General features: G+C 43.0%; 1 protein-coding gene across 20 annotated transcripts in view; it reads left to right on the plus strand.

Moving 5' to 3' along the window:
* Positions 1–1,822: 1,822 nt before the first annotated feature.
* The window catches only part of SLMAP (sarcolemma associated protein), a 189,292-nt gene continuing 176,841 nt past the window's right edge, over positions 1,823–14,273 (plus strand). For 7 of the 20 annotated variants that reach the window (XM_061618301.1, XM_061618315.1, XM_061618310.1 and 4 more), the window contains exons 1-2: positions 1,825–1,988; positions 2,160–3,554. In XM_061618301.1, coding sequence (XP_061474285.1) covers positions 3,357–3,554 — 198 coding nt within the window. In that variant the 5' untranslated portion in view covers positions 1,825–1,988; positions 2,160–3,356. Of the gene's footprint in view, positions 1,989–2,159; positions 3,555–14,273 lie in introns of all 20 variants that reach the window. The other 13 variants (XM_061618303.1, XM_061618312.1, XM_061618304.1 and 10 more) reach the window with 4 other exon arrangements.

A 14,273-nucleotide genomic window follows, 5' to 3' on the forward strand; every position in this document is an offset into this window, starting at 1 on the left:
CCCTCAAACCGCATTTTTCCTTTCATACTAAAGGGGAAGGGTTAATCTAGCTTCCTAATGACCACGCCCTCTTAAGGTCAAAGTATCTCTTCCTCTTGTTACCTTGGCCACTGAGCATGCTCAGTTTCTTCCAGAGTATGTTTCATAAAAAATGAAAAAAATCCTCAAGTTTGATTATTTGTATTTTCAGAATGCAACAGAAATACAAATATTAGTTTGAACAATGTTATGCTTTTTTGCACAAGTTAGGGGGAAAGAAAAAAAAGCACCATTTGTAGCAGGCTTGCAGAATGGGAGCCAGCACGAAATGACATAACAAAGGGAGGAAAAGGGAGCTCCCCTCCTTTGGCTCCTGGGCCCCCTTTTTGACCACGGGCCCAGGTACGATGTACCCCCTGCACCCCCCTCTCATGGGCCCTGCTCATTAAACTCAATGCTTATGTCTGAATAGACATGGATAGGATTTTATCTTTTGCAATTTGCTATGTTATTGCATGTTTACTGTAATTATGTGTTTGTTTATTGGCTGCCTTGGTTAATTTAATATGGAGAGGGACAATTTTTAAAAATAATAAATTGTGTGCTGTATGCATGTTTTTTAGCTGAATTTAGTTCCAAATAAATGTTCACAGCCTAACTCTAGAAAGTGATGTGCCTATAGCCAGTTATTCCCCATCCTCAGGTATTGGCTTATTGAATGTAACAGTTTACGTCTGTCTTTCCTAATTTGGTTGTTGATGTGTACACAGCATACAAATGTAAAAACAACAAGCTTGTACACATTTACATTGAAATAAGTCCCATGGAAACAGGTTTCTGAGTAAATCCTATACATATCCACTCAGAAAAAAACCCATTGAGTTCAACAGGCCTCAGTAGTGATGTCAAGTCAGGACTCTGGGACAGACTTTCAGGGCCCCATACAGCATAAGGGCCCTCAAATGTGACAAGACTGGCTTACCACATTTTGATGTACATGAAGTCATCAACATTGCCATTTTAAAGGGGGTGCGGGGAGAGACCATTAAATCCTGAATAAAATTTGCTAACTACACCACGGATGGGATTTACTCCCAGGTGAGAGTATAAGGTTACAGTTGCGGCTCCTACATTAGATTCACCTGTATTACCATTCTACATGCCTGTGGAGCCGTGATGACACGAAGTAATGATTTCTCATTTTCTATGGAGCAGTCATATTCCCTTAGCACAGATGCCTTCCGGCACTAACTCTTTTCAATTCCCCCAGGGAAGCAATAGGACCCTGTTTCAACCCTCAGTATTCAATATGACCTCCTATCCCTATTCAAACGAGAGCCAGTGTGGTGTACTGGTTAAGGTGCTGGACTACATCCTCACACAGCCATGAAGCTCACTGGGTGACCTTGGGCCATCAGAGCTTGGAAAAGTTACTTTTTTGAACTACAACTCCCATCAGCCCTAGCCAGCATGGCTACTGGATTGGGCTGGTGGGAGTTGTAGTTCAAAAAAGTAACTTTTCCAAGCTCTAAACCACCTCTGAATACCGTTTACCGTGAAAACCCTATTCATAGGGTCGCCATAAGTCGGGATCCACTGGAACGCAGTCCATTTCCATTTTCCATTCTTATTCACGCCCACGATTAAAAGTCGTATCTACTAAACTTAAATCACACCCTCCAGCTCCTTATCCTCTGTTCTCCAGTTTTGAGGGTTTTTTACTACTTGGGTACCCGGAAGCGGAGTCACCAGGCCAGACTATGTTAAGGGCAGCAAATGCCAGCTGCCGAAGGAAAAAAAAGCTTCAGATATTTTCGTGCGCATGCGTTACTTTTGCGCGTTCCAGGTAGGCGCCTGCGTAGAAGTGGATGGGCGGCCGTCAGCTTTTCGTTTGGTCAGGCCCATAGCTAAGCGGCTCCTCCTCTGCCCTCCCCGGCAGCGCTGCTGCTGCTGCTGTTACTACACCGGGTAGGCTTCCAGTCACTATGGCGGCTCCCGCTGCTGGGAAGGTAAGAGTGGGTGGGCGGGAGAGAGGAGAGCTCTGCGCTTCGTTTCGCTCAGCTGCCTTTTTGCCCTGTGCAGTTCTGCTGAGCCAAGGAGCCCTGGGGCTGGCGAAGGGCGGTCTACTCCGGGCCCCGCCTGAGACCCGAAGGCTGACCCGGTTTGTTTTGATTTTACAGGGAAAGTTTTCGCTGTCGGCGGCTGCCTGAGAGGGAGACACCGCTTGGAAGGCGCCCGGCCTTAAGGCCTCTCCCTCGGTGGGAGCGGCGTTGAGCTTCGCTAGGCAAAGCAAAAAGCGCCTGTCCTCAGGAGACGAAGGAGGGAGCGGGATCCTCATTCGCAGCCACCTGCAGAGTCACTGAGCAAGCGGCGCCAGAGCACTCGCCGGCCTTTATCAGGCAGCCCCCTTCCCTTCCTTTCCGGGGTAGGTGGTGCAGTCTTGGCTTTGAGAATCCACCTCAGCGAGTCCCGCCAGACACCATCCCACCACCCGCTCCTATTCCTTTATTGATAAGTTATCTGCATTGCGTGAGACCATCGTTGGAGCGACCACAACACTTCTGCTTCCACCTGGCCCACCAACCTGCTGTCAGATTCCCCTTCACTTGAGAAGACCATCTTATGCAATGGCTGGGATACATTTGCAGGTGTATTGACCCTTAGATTTGTGGGGAATAAAACTCCAATTTCAATGATCAAATTGGTGGTTCAGTTGGCTCTTTGAAAATTCTAGTCTGGGCCTGTGCTGTCTGATAAGAGTCGGAGAGCCTGCTCATGAGTTGGGCATCCTCCCATTTGTGGCTGTGAGTTGATGTGTGAAGAAGATGAACCACGAACTTACTCCTGGATCAGTTAAACTGTTTTTGTTACAAAGTCTTCCTAGTGATTCCCCAGTTCTTGCTCCAGTCTTGTAAATCTGATTTCCACTCCCTGAATCTTTTATTTTTCTCTATTGAGGAAAATCTTGGGCAGTGTTTACGGAAGAGAATAGAGTCAATTATAAACTGAACAAGTATTTGTATGTGAGTCATCCACTTGGATCTATAGCCATCCGCTCCTTAATTTAACAAGTTCTATTCTACTTCTGAGTCTTCAGATGCTTGTTCGTATTATTGACAGAGATGGATTAAAGTGGAACATCTTAGATTTGCAGCAGGCCTTATTAAAGGAAACAATGGGGCTTTTTTACTGGATTATTGCCAGCCTTAGTTCACATACTGAAGGTATAAGTTGTTAGATCTCATTTGCAGGTAATGTTTGTTCTGCCTTAATGTAAAGTGCAGTGGGAATTTTGCTTATCAACTGTGGAGGGTGGACTGGATCAAGAAGAGCTTCTCTTCTTCCCTGGTTGGTGTGGCACCGCATATCTATTCTCAATGCCTTCAGCCTTGGCTATCTTCACTTGCCGCCCGAACTCTCACCCATTTCAAGAACGTCATGTCTATCTGGATGAGCCTGTCAAAATTGGGCGCTCTGTGGCTCGATGTCGACCAGCTCAGAATAATGCTACCTTTGACTGTAAGGTCTTGTCTAGGAACCATGCACTTGTCTGGTTTGACCACAAGACAGGAAAGGTAAGGCATTTTATATTCCCCCAGAGAAGTATAATGAGCTTCATGTTATATTATTTTGATCAAAGGTTGGCTGGTTTTGGTAAGTCTTTGTATTGTCCAGTAACATGATTATTATACCTGCAGCAAATTACATTCTTCTTTGCATTTGATTCAGCTGATGGAGTCTTGCTTAAGATTTTTAGCAACTATTTATATTTATAACACTTATTTGTGAGCAAAGTGTTACAATAATTATTGCATTTATTCATCCAACATAATCAAAGCTGGGAAGTGGCTTATTTTTATTTATTTATTACGTTTATGTCCACCTTTCATAAGGATACTTGTATTTCCATCTCAGTAATTAATGCTGACACATTTGACCCCAGCACTGTTTTAGCGTCATATTTTGTGGTATGCTGACAGCAGGTTCAGTAGTCCTTATCCTCTTATTTACTGTTTCAGTATGTCTTCTGAGTTTTGAGTCTGTATCTAACATGGAAATTGATTTCCATCTCCAATACCAAAACTGTTGTAGGCCGACTGGATGATAATGATTTGAAATTGGATGATGTTCTAGTTTGGTAAAATATTATGTTACAACTAATGTTGTAGCTAGCTTTTGCTTGTCATGCAAAGGAATGCAGTACTTAAGTGAAATAGTTTTTAGTGTTCTTGAAACATAATTTTAGCCTCAAATCTTTTATGACAAGCAAACAAATATTAGAAAGTTGTATATAGCTACTATCCTTCCCCCAAAGTATAGTTGACTGGATCTAAAGCAATGTGTCTATTTGGTTTGTGTGGCATATTTGATACGTATTTATGTATTTTGGCAAGAATGCAGCTTTGATGATAGACAGTTTAATTTTAAGCAGCTGACACTTGAATATGGATAGAGCTGTCCTAGCTGTTATGGTTTACCTTGGTACAGTATTAAACGATGTACAATATTTCCTGAATGGTTGCTATTATATCAGGAGGAATTAGGGAATCGAGTTTTTTAGGCATAAATGTTTGTTTCACAAATAAGATGGGGTTGATGCATATACACTATGGGTTGTATTCAACTAAATTGTCTTCAGAGTAGGCCCATTGAAATTAAAGAACCCAGGGTAGTCATATCCATTAATGTCATTGGATCTACTCTGAGTAGGGCTAGTGTTGAAAATCACCTGTATGTCACCTTATGCTATACTGTGACTTTCCAATAAGGACAGCTATTGTTTAAATGTTTAGAGCAGCCTTTCCCAACCAGTGTGCCTCCAGATGTTGTTAGACCACAATTCCCATCTTTCCTGACCATTGGCAATGCTGGGTGAGGCTGATGGGAGTAGAGGTCCAACAACATCTGGAGGTAAACTGGTTGGGAAAGGGTGGTTTAGAGGCTTTGTTGTGCCTGCTTTTATCAAGTAGGAATTTATTCTAGGAAAGCAATTTAAAGTGAGACTGCTAAAGCAACATTAGTTTAACTAGTAGTTTCAGTAACTACCAAAAAGCAAGATGTTCTCATGTGTCTACTCTTTTTAAGCCTTTATCATCTGCTGTTTCTTTTCTGTATGTTTAGTATTTTTGTTCTGCTGAAGACTACTCTACTAACATATTAGCAAAATTACCAACTGACTGCTTAATATATTAGCAAAATTACCAACTGGCTGCTTAATTTGACACAGCATGGGCACATTAAGAATTTTTAGTCTTACTATATATTGTGCAATAGCACAACATGATGAGACAAGCTGAAAGGTGAATTTCATAACTTGGAACATGAATTTAATGACTTTGCTGTGGAGTAACACTTTCCTATAGAATGGAAAATTAACCATTTCAAATTGCAGAGTTTGATATCCATTCTCACAACAGTGTAAAGGTCCAGTTTAGTTCTTGGCAGAAGTCTTCAACCCTGAAAAATGCAAGGAATAGGCTGAAATAGCCTAAAGTATTCAGTCAGCATTTTGACTAGAACATGCCATGCCATGTCAGAATCTTTTTCAGAATAATTATTGTTAATTATTAACTAATATGTTAAAAGTAATGTGCTGAGAGATATCAATGTAACAGTCTAGCTATATGGTAATGGAATTGGAAAACTGAGGCAAAGATTTGACCCTATGATTGCTATCCTGTAGCTTTTAGCAAAACATTTTCAAAAGTGTTTTCATTGCACTTAGCTATACCTTTGAACGTTGCAGTTACTAGTGAGATGCTTGTCCTATTCTTTAGTGAGCAGCTGGGATAGAGCTACACATGCATTCTTCATGGTACTGCCCTGTTTAACATAACATTATAAATCCCACACATAGCAGCTCTTTCACCCTTTCAGTCTAAGAGCTAGTAGCTTTTGAAAGTTAGAAAAGGGAGAACTATAGAGCCACATGTGGAGTTGTCAGAACATTGACTTGTTTGAAACATTGCTGCTGGGTTAGAGGCAACTATTTGTTGAACTTATAGGTAAGAGGGGATTAAGAGGTACTCAGTCAGAACCTGAACATGTTGCTTAGACTGAGGAGCCAGACCCATGTCAGCAGTGTCACAGGTCCATGTCAAACTCTATAGGTCTCCTTCCATCATGCCTACAGAGCTAATAACAGCAGTACCATCCTTTAATCATCAACACTAGTGGAACTGAAAGATAGCAGAGGCTAGGCCATTATCTCCTTCCTCTGGCATAGTGGTTTAGAGTGTAAGTTGCCTGGGTTTCATTACCAGAATCCCCAGTCAAAGATCCCTGGTACCTTACATGGGTAGTGAATATTTCTTTCTTGCTGCTGTGGCAATTATGGCATTGTCTTGTGTGTACTAGAACCTGCTTACTTAGAGGCAATTGTCACTCACTTTGGGTAAGTTTGAATTTATAGATTGGTAGGTCCACTATATGAGGACTCTGGTCTTGACTAAGTTGTTCAGAAAAGTTGCATGCATTTATCTGTGCAGCTTGGCTGGCTTATTAGTAGTTGGAATAACAGCAGGAATAAGCTTACTGTGGGGAAACAGCCAACTTCTGACTTAGATGTATGCCCTTAAAAAAAGTTTGTCCAGGCAGACTTTGTTTCAGTGGTTGGGAGTCTGTGGGATGCTTTGGCTTCTGCTTGCCCTTGTGGGTTGATGGAGACTAGCATGGCCTCTGCAGTTTGTACACTTTATTGTGGAGTAGGGGTATAAAGGGTAGGAAGACTTTTATACCGGTCTCTCAGTGACCCTTGTTGAGTTTCTCTTTATATGCTACAGTGCCCATCGGAGAATGAAGGAAGAATAAAGGAATTTGGAAAAATCTAATATTGTATACCAGTAGTGCAGGTGACCCTTAGCCAGCTCCTCATTACCATGATTGTCGTGATCCTGTAATGTCACTTGTCAATTAATGAAACATTGTGTATCCCAACTTAAACAATTAAGCACAGTAAACCAGCACAGGGTGGTTGGCCATATAGATCCCTTCAAACTCACTATTCTATGATTGCTCAGTTCTGTGTGTCAGCTGATGGAGGGCAAATCCATTTATAATAGAAGATCATATGATAAGAAAATTCATAATGACAAAACTTTTAAAAGTCAAAGTTGTCTGAATGTTCAGTATTAAAGGAAACAACTAGCATGACAAATAATAAATCCATAAACAGCAAAGGAGAACTTCATAACTAGTTTAAAAAACAATAGACTAATACACCCCAGGGCAAAAAGTTAGTAGAATATCTCACGTTTCTGTTCTAGTTAGTACTTCTCCATTAGGAGCGGGGAAAAGCAGAATCTGTAGTAAATACAATTACTTGGGTAAATGAAGGTCAGAGATTTGATAATATAAAGTGTTCTAGTGTTTTAAGGCATTTTCCCCTCCAGACATTGGACCTGTTCATTTTGGAGATATGAGACAAGAGTCTAGTTCATAATTTACTGAGGGAACACTCCAGTTGGAAGACCGTGCAGTGTCCTTCTGGTCAGCAGAGAGTGGAGCAGACAGGAAAGGGTTAACTCCTCCTCCTGGAGGCAGAGTCAGCACTATAAAAAGTTTAGTTGGTGGCCAGCCGGGAAGGGGGAGGAACCTTCTCCTGTTCTCCAGTTTGTGACACAGCTGTAAAAAAACGAGTACTGAGCAACTGGACACTCCACCTACTTGAACTTGAACTTGAAACGTGGATAGAATAAAAACAGATGTTAACAAATCAGTAGACAGTGCCAGGAAGGGACATAGGAGGCCCTTACTACTCTATCTAGAGGGTGAGCAACCGGTGGTCACCTGATGGTTTCCAGAGAGGAACCCATCCCACTCCACAGCCTAGGTTTAGCTGCAGGGTGGGGCTGTCTGCTCCACTCTCTACCGACCAGAAGAACACTTCACAGAAGTTGAACTTTCTGTTCTTGGTCAGCGGAGGAGTGGAGCAGACAGGAATGGGATGTACCTGAGCAGTGACCCCCCCCTTACAACCTTGGGTGGGAGCAAACCTAGGCCACCACCCTCTGAAGAACCCTTCTGTTGAAGGCTGCTTCACCAGAAGTGAACTTATCCGCCTTGTAGTCTGTGAAGATGGATGGGTGAGCCCAGGTGGTGGCTTTGCAGTTTTCCTCCAGTGGGGCATCCTTGTGGAGTGCCGCCATGGTGGCAGCCCCTTGAACTGAGTGCGCAGTGATCCCTGGAGGGGGAGTTCTCCTTTTTACCTGATAGGCCTTAACCACGCAATCCCTCACCCAGCTGCTGATGGTGGACCTGGTCACCTTTAATCCCTGTGCCCCCTGTTTAAAGAACACAAACAGGGCCTTGGACCTCCTGAATGGTTCTGTATGGTCCAAGTAGATCTGAAGTGCTCACCTGACATTGAGTTTGTACCACTTTCTCCCTGCGATGGACTGGGTTGGGGCAGAAATTGGGTAGAGAGATATCCTCTCCCCGGTGGAAAGGAGAATTGACTTTGGGGGGAAAAACTGGGGTCAGGGCAAAGAACTACCTTGTCTGGGTGAAAAATGCACAGCTCCTCCTGGATGGAGAGGGACCCCAGTTCCCCCACCCTCCTACCTGAGGTGATTGGCGTAAGAAAAACTGTCTTGAGAGTGAGGTCCTTGATTGGTACGGAACATGCTGGTTCGAATGGATGTTGTGAGAGAGCTCTGAGGACTAACAAAAGGTCCCAGGAGGGGAAACCTGTGTTGCACTGGAGGTGCCAGTAGGGTTGCCCTTCAGAGAAAGCATTTGACTTGAGGGTGAGAGGAAATGGAATGGCCCACCACTGTTGGAAACACACTGCCTAGAGCCGCTGCCTATCTGTTGAGTGTGTTGGGGACCAGCTGCTGGTCCAGACAGTCTTGCAGGAAGTGCAGAATGGCGTGGATGTGGCATTCTGCAACAGGTAACTGTTTTCGTCTACACCACCTGTTGAATGCCTTCCATGTGATGTCATAAATTCTCTCGGTGGATTGTTTGCGAGATACCAGATTGGTGGAAACAACCCTCTCCGATAGCCCCTCTTCACTTAGCCACTGCCACTCAGCCTTCTGGTGTGAAACTGGAGCCACTCTGGGTCTGGGTGAAGAATGGGTCCTTGGGAGAGGACATGGCGGGCTGGAGCTGAGTTCCACTAGGAGAACCATAGTCTCCATGGCCAGTGTGGAGCCACCACTATCACCTGGGCCTGGAGAACTTGGGTTCTGCAGAGCAGTCTGGACAGTAGAGGTAAAGGCAGGAAGGCGTACAGCAGTCCCCAAGGACAGGGGGCTGACAGGGTGTCTATGTCCTGGATCCCAGCCTTGTGCCATGAACTGGTCCATTTGGGCATTCACTGATGAGGCGAACAGGTCCATGCATGCAAGCCCTCACTTCCGAGTGATCTCTAGGAATACTTCCCGGTGAAGGGCCCACTCTCCCTGGTGGACTTGTTCTCGGCTCAGCCAATCAGCTTGTGTGTTCAGGATCCTCTGCACATGTATGGCCAAGATAGAAGCCAGGTGTCTTTCAGCCCACTGGAACAGCAGATTGGTCTCCTCCTGAAGAGGACCTGATTTTGTGTCCCCTTGTTTGCAGACATGTGATTTGGCTGTGACGTTGTCGGTGTGTACTAGCGCATGAGTCTGATTAATAAGAGGTAGGAACTCCTGGAGTGCTAGTTGAACTGCTTTATGTAACCAAAATGGTGTCATCTACTCACAGGAAGTACAAATAGTCTTTACAAATAACCCCACTTTCTGTACCAGCAACCTCTTGTTGTGGGGGGACATACAGGTCTTTGATTCAAACAGCAGTGGAAAAGATGGAGCTGCCCCCAAACAGTGTGCAGTGTTGCCACCCTCCATCTTTCCTCAAAGGAAGTAGGACAACCAGTAGACAACTAAAAAGAATGGGATTTATTTAGAGGGGGAAATGAGAGTAACACTCACTCTGAAGGAGTGAGTTTATAGTTTGGGAATTCTCCTGTATCCATTGCTCTCACTTGAGGCACAGGTGGCCTTGGTGGAGTGACGTGGCTTCCATCAGCTTAGGCTGGTAGCCCAACTATGATTCTATCTGGACAGGGTTAACTTGGCTACAGTAATTTATGCTCTGGTAACCTCAAGTTTCAACTATTGCAATGAGGTTTAGGTAGGACTGCATTTGAAAATGGTTCAGAAGGTTCAGTTAGAACAGAATGTGGCTGCCTGACTGTTGACTGCTTTGAGGTGAACAGATCATATAACACCAGTCCTGTTCCAACTACACTGGCTGCCTCTGTGCTTCCAGGCCCAATTCAGAGTGCTGGTCTTGACCTATAAAGGTCTTTACAGCTCAGGACATATTTTCTGGAATGCTTCTCCCAATATGAATGTACTCAGATCCTTAGGTCTTCTTCTGAGGCCCCTTTCCAGGCCCCCTGCCCCTTTGAGGGAGCTTCAGAGGGTAGTGACTTGGCAGCTGTGGTTCCCCATCTGTGGAATGCTTTCCCCACTGAGGTCTGCCTGTCAGCTTCATTGACTTGTTTTCAGTGCCAGCTAGACTTATCTTTTCCCCAGGCTTTTGATAGACTAAGATGTTTTGTTACTAGTGTGCTGTCATAGCTTCCTGTGGCTGTTACAGCAATTGTTTTGTTTTTTTCTGATATAATTTATTTAGTTTTATGTTGTAAATGTGCTGTAAGTTACTTGGAGAGCTTTGGGTCACAAGCGACTGAGTGTAGAGCGGAAACAAGAGGAACAGTTTAGGTCGGTATACAATTTCTGAACAGAATAGGAGTGCATGTAATCCAATAACTAAGAATTTTCTCAGAACCCTATTTCTCAGACCAAAATATCTCAGTAGTTCCTCAGGGCAAAAAAACCTGTGCTCCAGGCATCCCACAGGGGGCTACACTGCACAGGGTTATATTCTTCCCTACAACAGAAGCATGACAATTTGTGCAAGATATTTGCACAAAAAGTATGTTGGCAACTGATAGTTAAGGTGCACAACAAAGTATATCAGTTCCATATACATGTTTAACTACAGTATAACTAGTAAATTTGTACATATATAGACATGTAAATACAATTTAAATATTGCTTACTTTAACTCTCACATGTTCTCAAACTGGCTGTCTGGCATTTCTGGATCTCATTTTAATTTTGGTACCTTTCTTTTAATATGACCCTAAAAGATAAATCCCTCTATGTGTAGAATTATTGTGCGAAACTACAGATTCATCATAATTAATCCAGTAAGAGATTTCATAACTCTTAAATTGTTACTGTTTCTTGCTCAAATGGGTAGATCAAACTAAGGATGCTTGGGGTGCAGGCTCACAAAGCAATTCATCCCTCTGTCCATGGGTTAATACACTGTTTTCTTCCTTAATCTCAGCAACTTTTTTTTTTTAGTACTTAATCTTATGTCAGGTCAGAAAGCTCAGGCACTGACTCCACTTGGGTCAGCAAATGCCAGGAAGGTAGATGTGTAGGGTGAAAGGGTTCTGCTTCAGGATTTAAACGGAGACTGAATATCAAAGTGGTAATGGCAGTAAACTATAAATTAACTCAGTTCATCTTCATCAGAAACAGTTTCTTCTTAGTGTGGTAGTTGTAGACTGGAGAGTCTGCAGGGAAGACGATGTAAGGTGGGGCCATATTTGTTGCTGTTTCTGCCCTTGAGTCTTTAGACAATTATGCTTGTCGTGGGTGGTCTGAAGTGGTTGGCCAGGCAGTGAGTTGTCCTGTGGATAGTAAATTATTCCTGTGAAAGATCTTCACCGAACCACATCCACCTTCAGGTTCCAACTTGTATATTTGTAGTTCAGGAACCTTCTCTGAATCAGCCTCAGATTTTCATTGGCCAGCTTTTTTTGTGCTTTTCAGGCATTCCCAAATTACAGGGGAGAATCTAGTCCTCAGTCTGCAAGACCTGATGTTGAACCTGCTGATCATATCTAACTTTGTTGTAGATGTTATGTTGATCTACAGTTTCAGAGGCTAACACATAGACCTCTTTCACTGTTCTTTCATCAGTGAAGTGTATTTCAAATATTTGCAGAGGTTCCATCAGAAGGTACCCCAAGAATCCAACACAAGAGGTAGGTGGGGGTGCAGACGGGTTTATTAGCCCCATGCTGCCTGTATTGGGAGGGGGTGTTGGGCCCAGTCATGCCTGGTGCCAGCCCTGGCTGGTCTACTTCTCATTTATGGTGCACCACCAGCAGCAGTGGTGTTTTCATTGAGAGGTGCTGGACAAATGGCATTCTAGGCAAGGAGGAGGAGAAGAGGTTTAGGGTAAAGGGTAGAGGCAGGTGGGAGCAAAGACACAATCAATCAACATCTTCATTAATGGAATTGAGGAATCTGCTGTTGAGGGATATGCTGTTGTGTGACATTGAGAGAGAATGTGAGAGTGTGGATGGGATGGATAGAACACTCCTATATAGACCTACTCAAAAGTAAGTCCCATTACTTGCTCCCATGTAAACAGGCACAGGAAGCCTAAGGGAGGGGCAGTAGAGAGAGTTGAAATCAGGAAATCGTGGGTGTGAGGGGTATGGAGGGGAGTAAGTGAGTGGTGAACGGGTCTCTGAGATTGTCTCTTATCCTCAGAGGTTTGTCATGTTCAGCAGTTGTTTTGTTATACAGTGGTGGTCAACTATGCTATTTTGACATTTGGAGTTCAGACTCTATGTCTTGTATTTGTTCTTTGTGACTAGCCAGGCTTCATGGCAGCCATTATATGGTGGTACCCATGGCAACTTATCAAATATCCAAATTTGCCCACGGGTCTAAAAAGGTTGGCTTTATAGCATAGTTACTGTAACAGTTCGACTAGTAAAATTTTGAATTGCTAAGTTATATTGTACTAATTATACAACACAGACTGTGTTAAATCTAGCTCAGCTCATATTAATACAATGAACATCGATACAACCTTCTCATTTTAAATATATGTTGATAGGTCCCACCCAGATTCCTGATAGATATCCAAATGAAATGGATGTTTATAAGATATTTATTCAAATGTATCAAATGCAGTAGGGTTCTTGGACCTTTGCATAACAGATGGTGGGTGTTTGTCCTTCAACCTTAGCCTTTTGGTGACCATAAGGGCCCGCAGAATTTACTTTTGTTATCTTACTGTTAGTCACAATATGATTTAAAAGTACATGGACATCTGTAAATATCATTGATTTCTCCAATACAAAATTAATACAGACAATAACTTAAAACCAAAAAAGAAAATATTAGTGGACATTCCCACATCTGCTTCAATGAGGCATATTCAGCACAATACCTCTAGCATCTGTTGTATTAGACAGTGCCTTTCTATAAAGATGTTGTGGAATCCAGTATATCTGAAACATCAATATTTACTGAATCAGCCTTAATTTTAAATCTAAGAGAACATTCTGTATGGACTGTAAAGCAATTTTCCATTGTTTGGCCTATATGACACATTCTAACTCTTTCTATTCCATTCTTTTCTAAGCTCCTGCATTCCTACTTTACAACATTCCAGAAAGCATTTGTAAACAACAGTTATGGATTTAGATTTTTGTGATGATCCATTTAAACATGATTCATTAGAAAAGACAATAATGCTGGGAAAAACAGAAGGAAGTAGAAAAAGAGGAAGGCCAAACAAGAGATGGATTGATTCCATAAAGGAAGCCACAGACCTGAACTTACAACATCTGAACAGGGTGGTTCATGACAGATGCTCTTGGAGGTCACTGATTCATAGGGTTGCCATAAATCATAATTGACTAGAAGGCACATAACAACAACAATTTATTTCCTCCACCAATTTACCAGATGACAAAGTCAGTGTTTAGGGATGATGGGAACTGGAGTCCACCAACATCTAGAGCAGCCTTTCCCAACCAGTGTGCCTCCAGGTATTATTGGACCACAACTCCCATCAGCCTCAGCCAGCATTGCCAATTGTCAGGAAAGATGGAAGTTGTGGTCCAACAATATCTGGAGGCAAACTGTTTGGGAAAGGCTGATCTAGAGGGCCAAAGGTTCTTCAGCCCTGGTCTTGTGAAGCTAGGTTGCTTCAACAAAAAACAGTTAAGATTAACCACAGTTTAGGGTGTGAACATGCTGAACTGCAGTAAATCAAAAACTGAAGTGAAAGCTTCCAGTGTCTGTTGTACAGTTCATCCAGAGGAAGGCAGGAGCCCACTAGCCTGAGGCTCACTGCAGCTCATTCACATAATGATAAAACTGTTTTTTATTTTATTTATTTATTTTATTCAATTTATTAATCGCCCATCTAGCTGGATTTACCAGCTACTCTGAGCGATGTACATAACAAAACATATAAAA

The sequence above is a fragment of the Rhineura floridana genome, chromosome 3 (genome assembly GCF_030035675.1).
Source record: "Rhineura floridana isolate rRhiFlo1 chromosome 3, rRhiFlo1.hap2, whole genome shotgun sequence".
Taxonomy (NCBI): domain Eukaryota; kingdom Metazoa; phylum Chordata; class Lepidosauria; order Squamata; family Rhineuridae; genus Rhineura; species Rhineura floridana.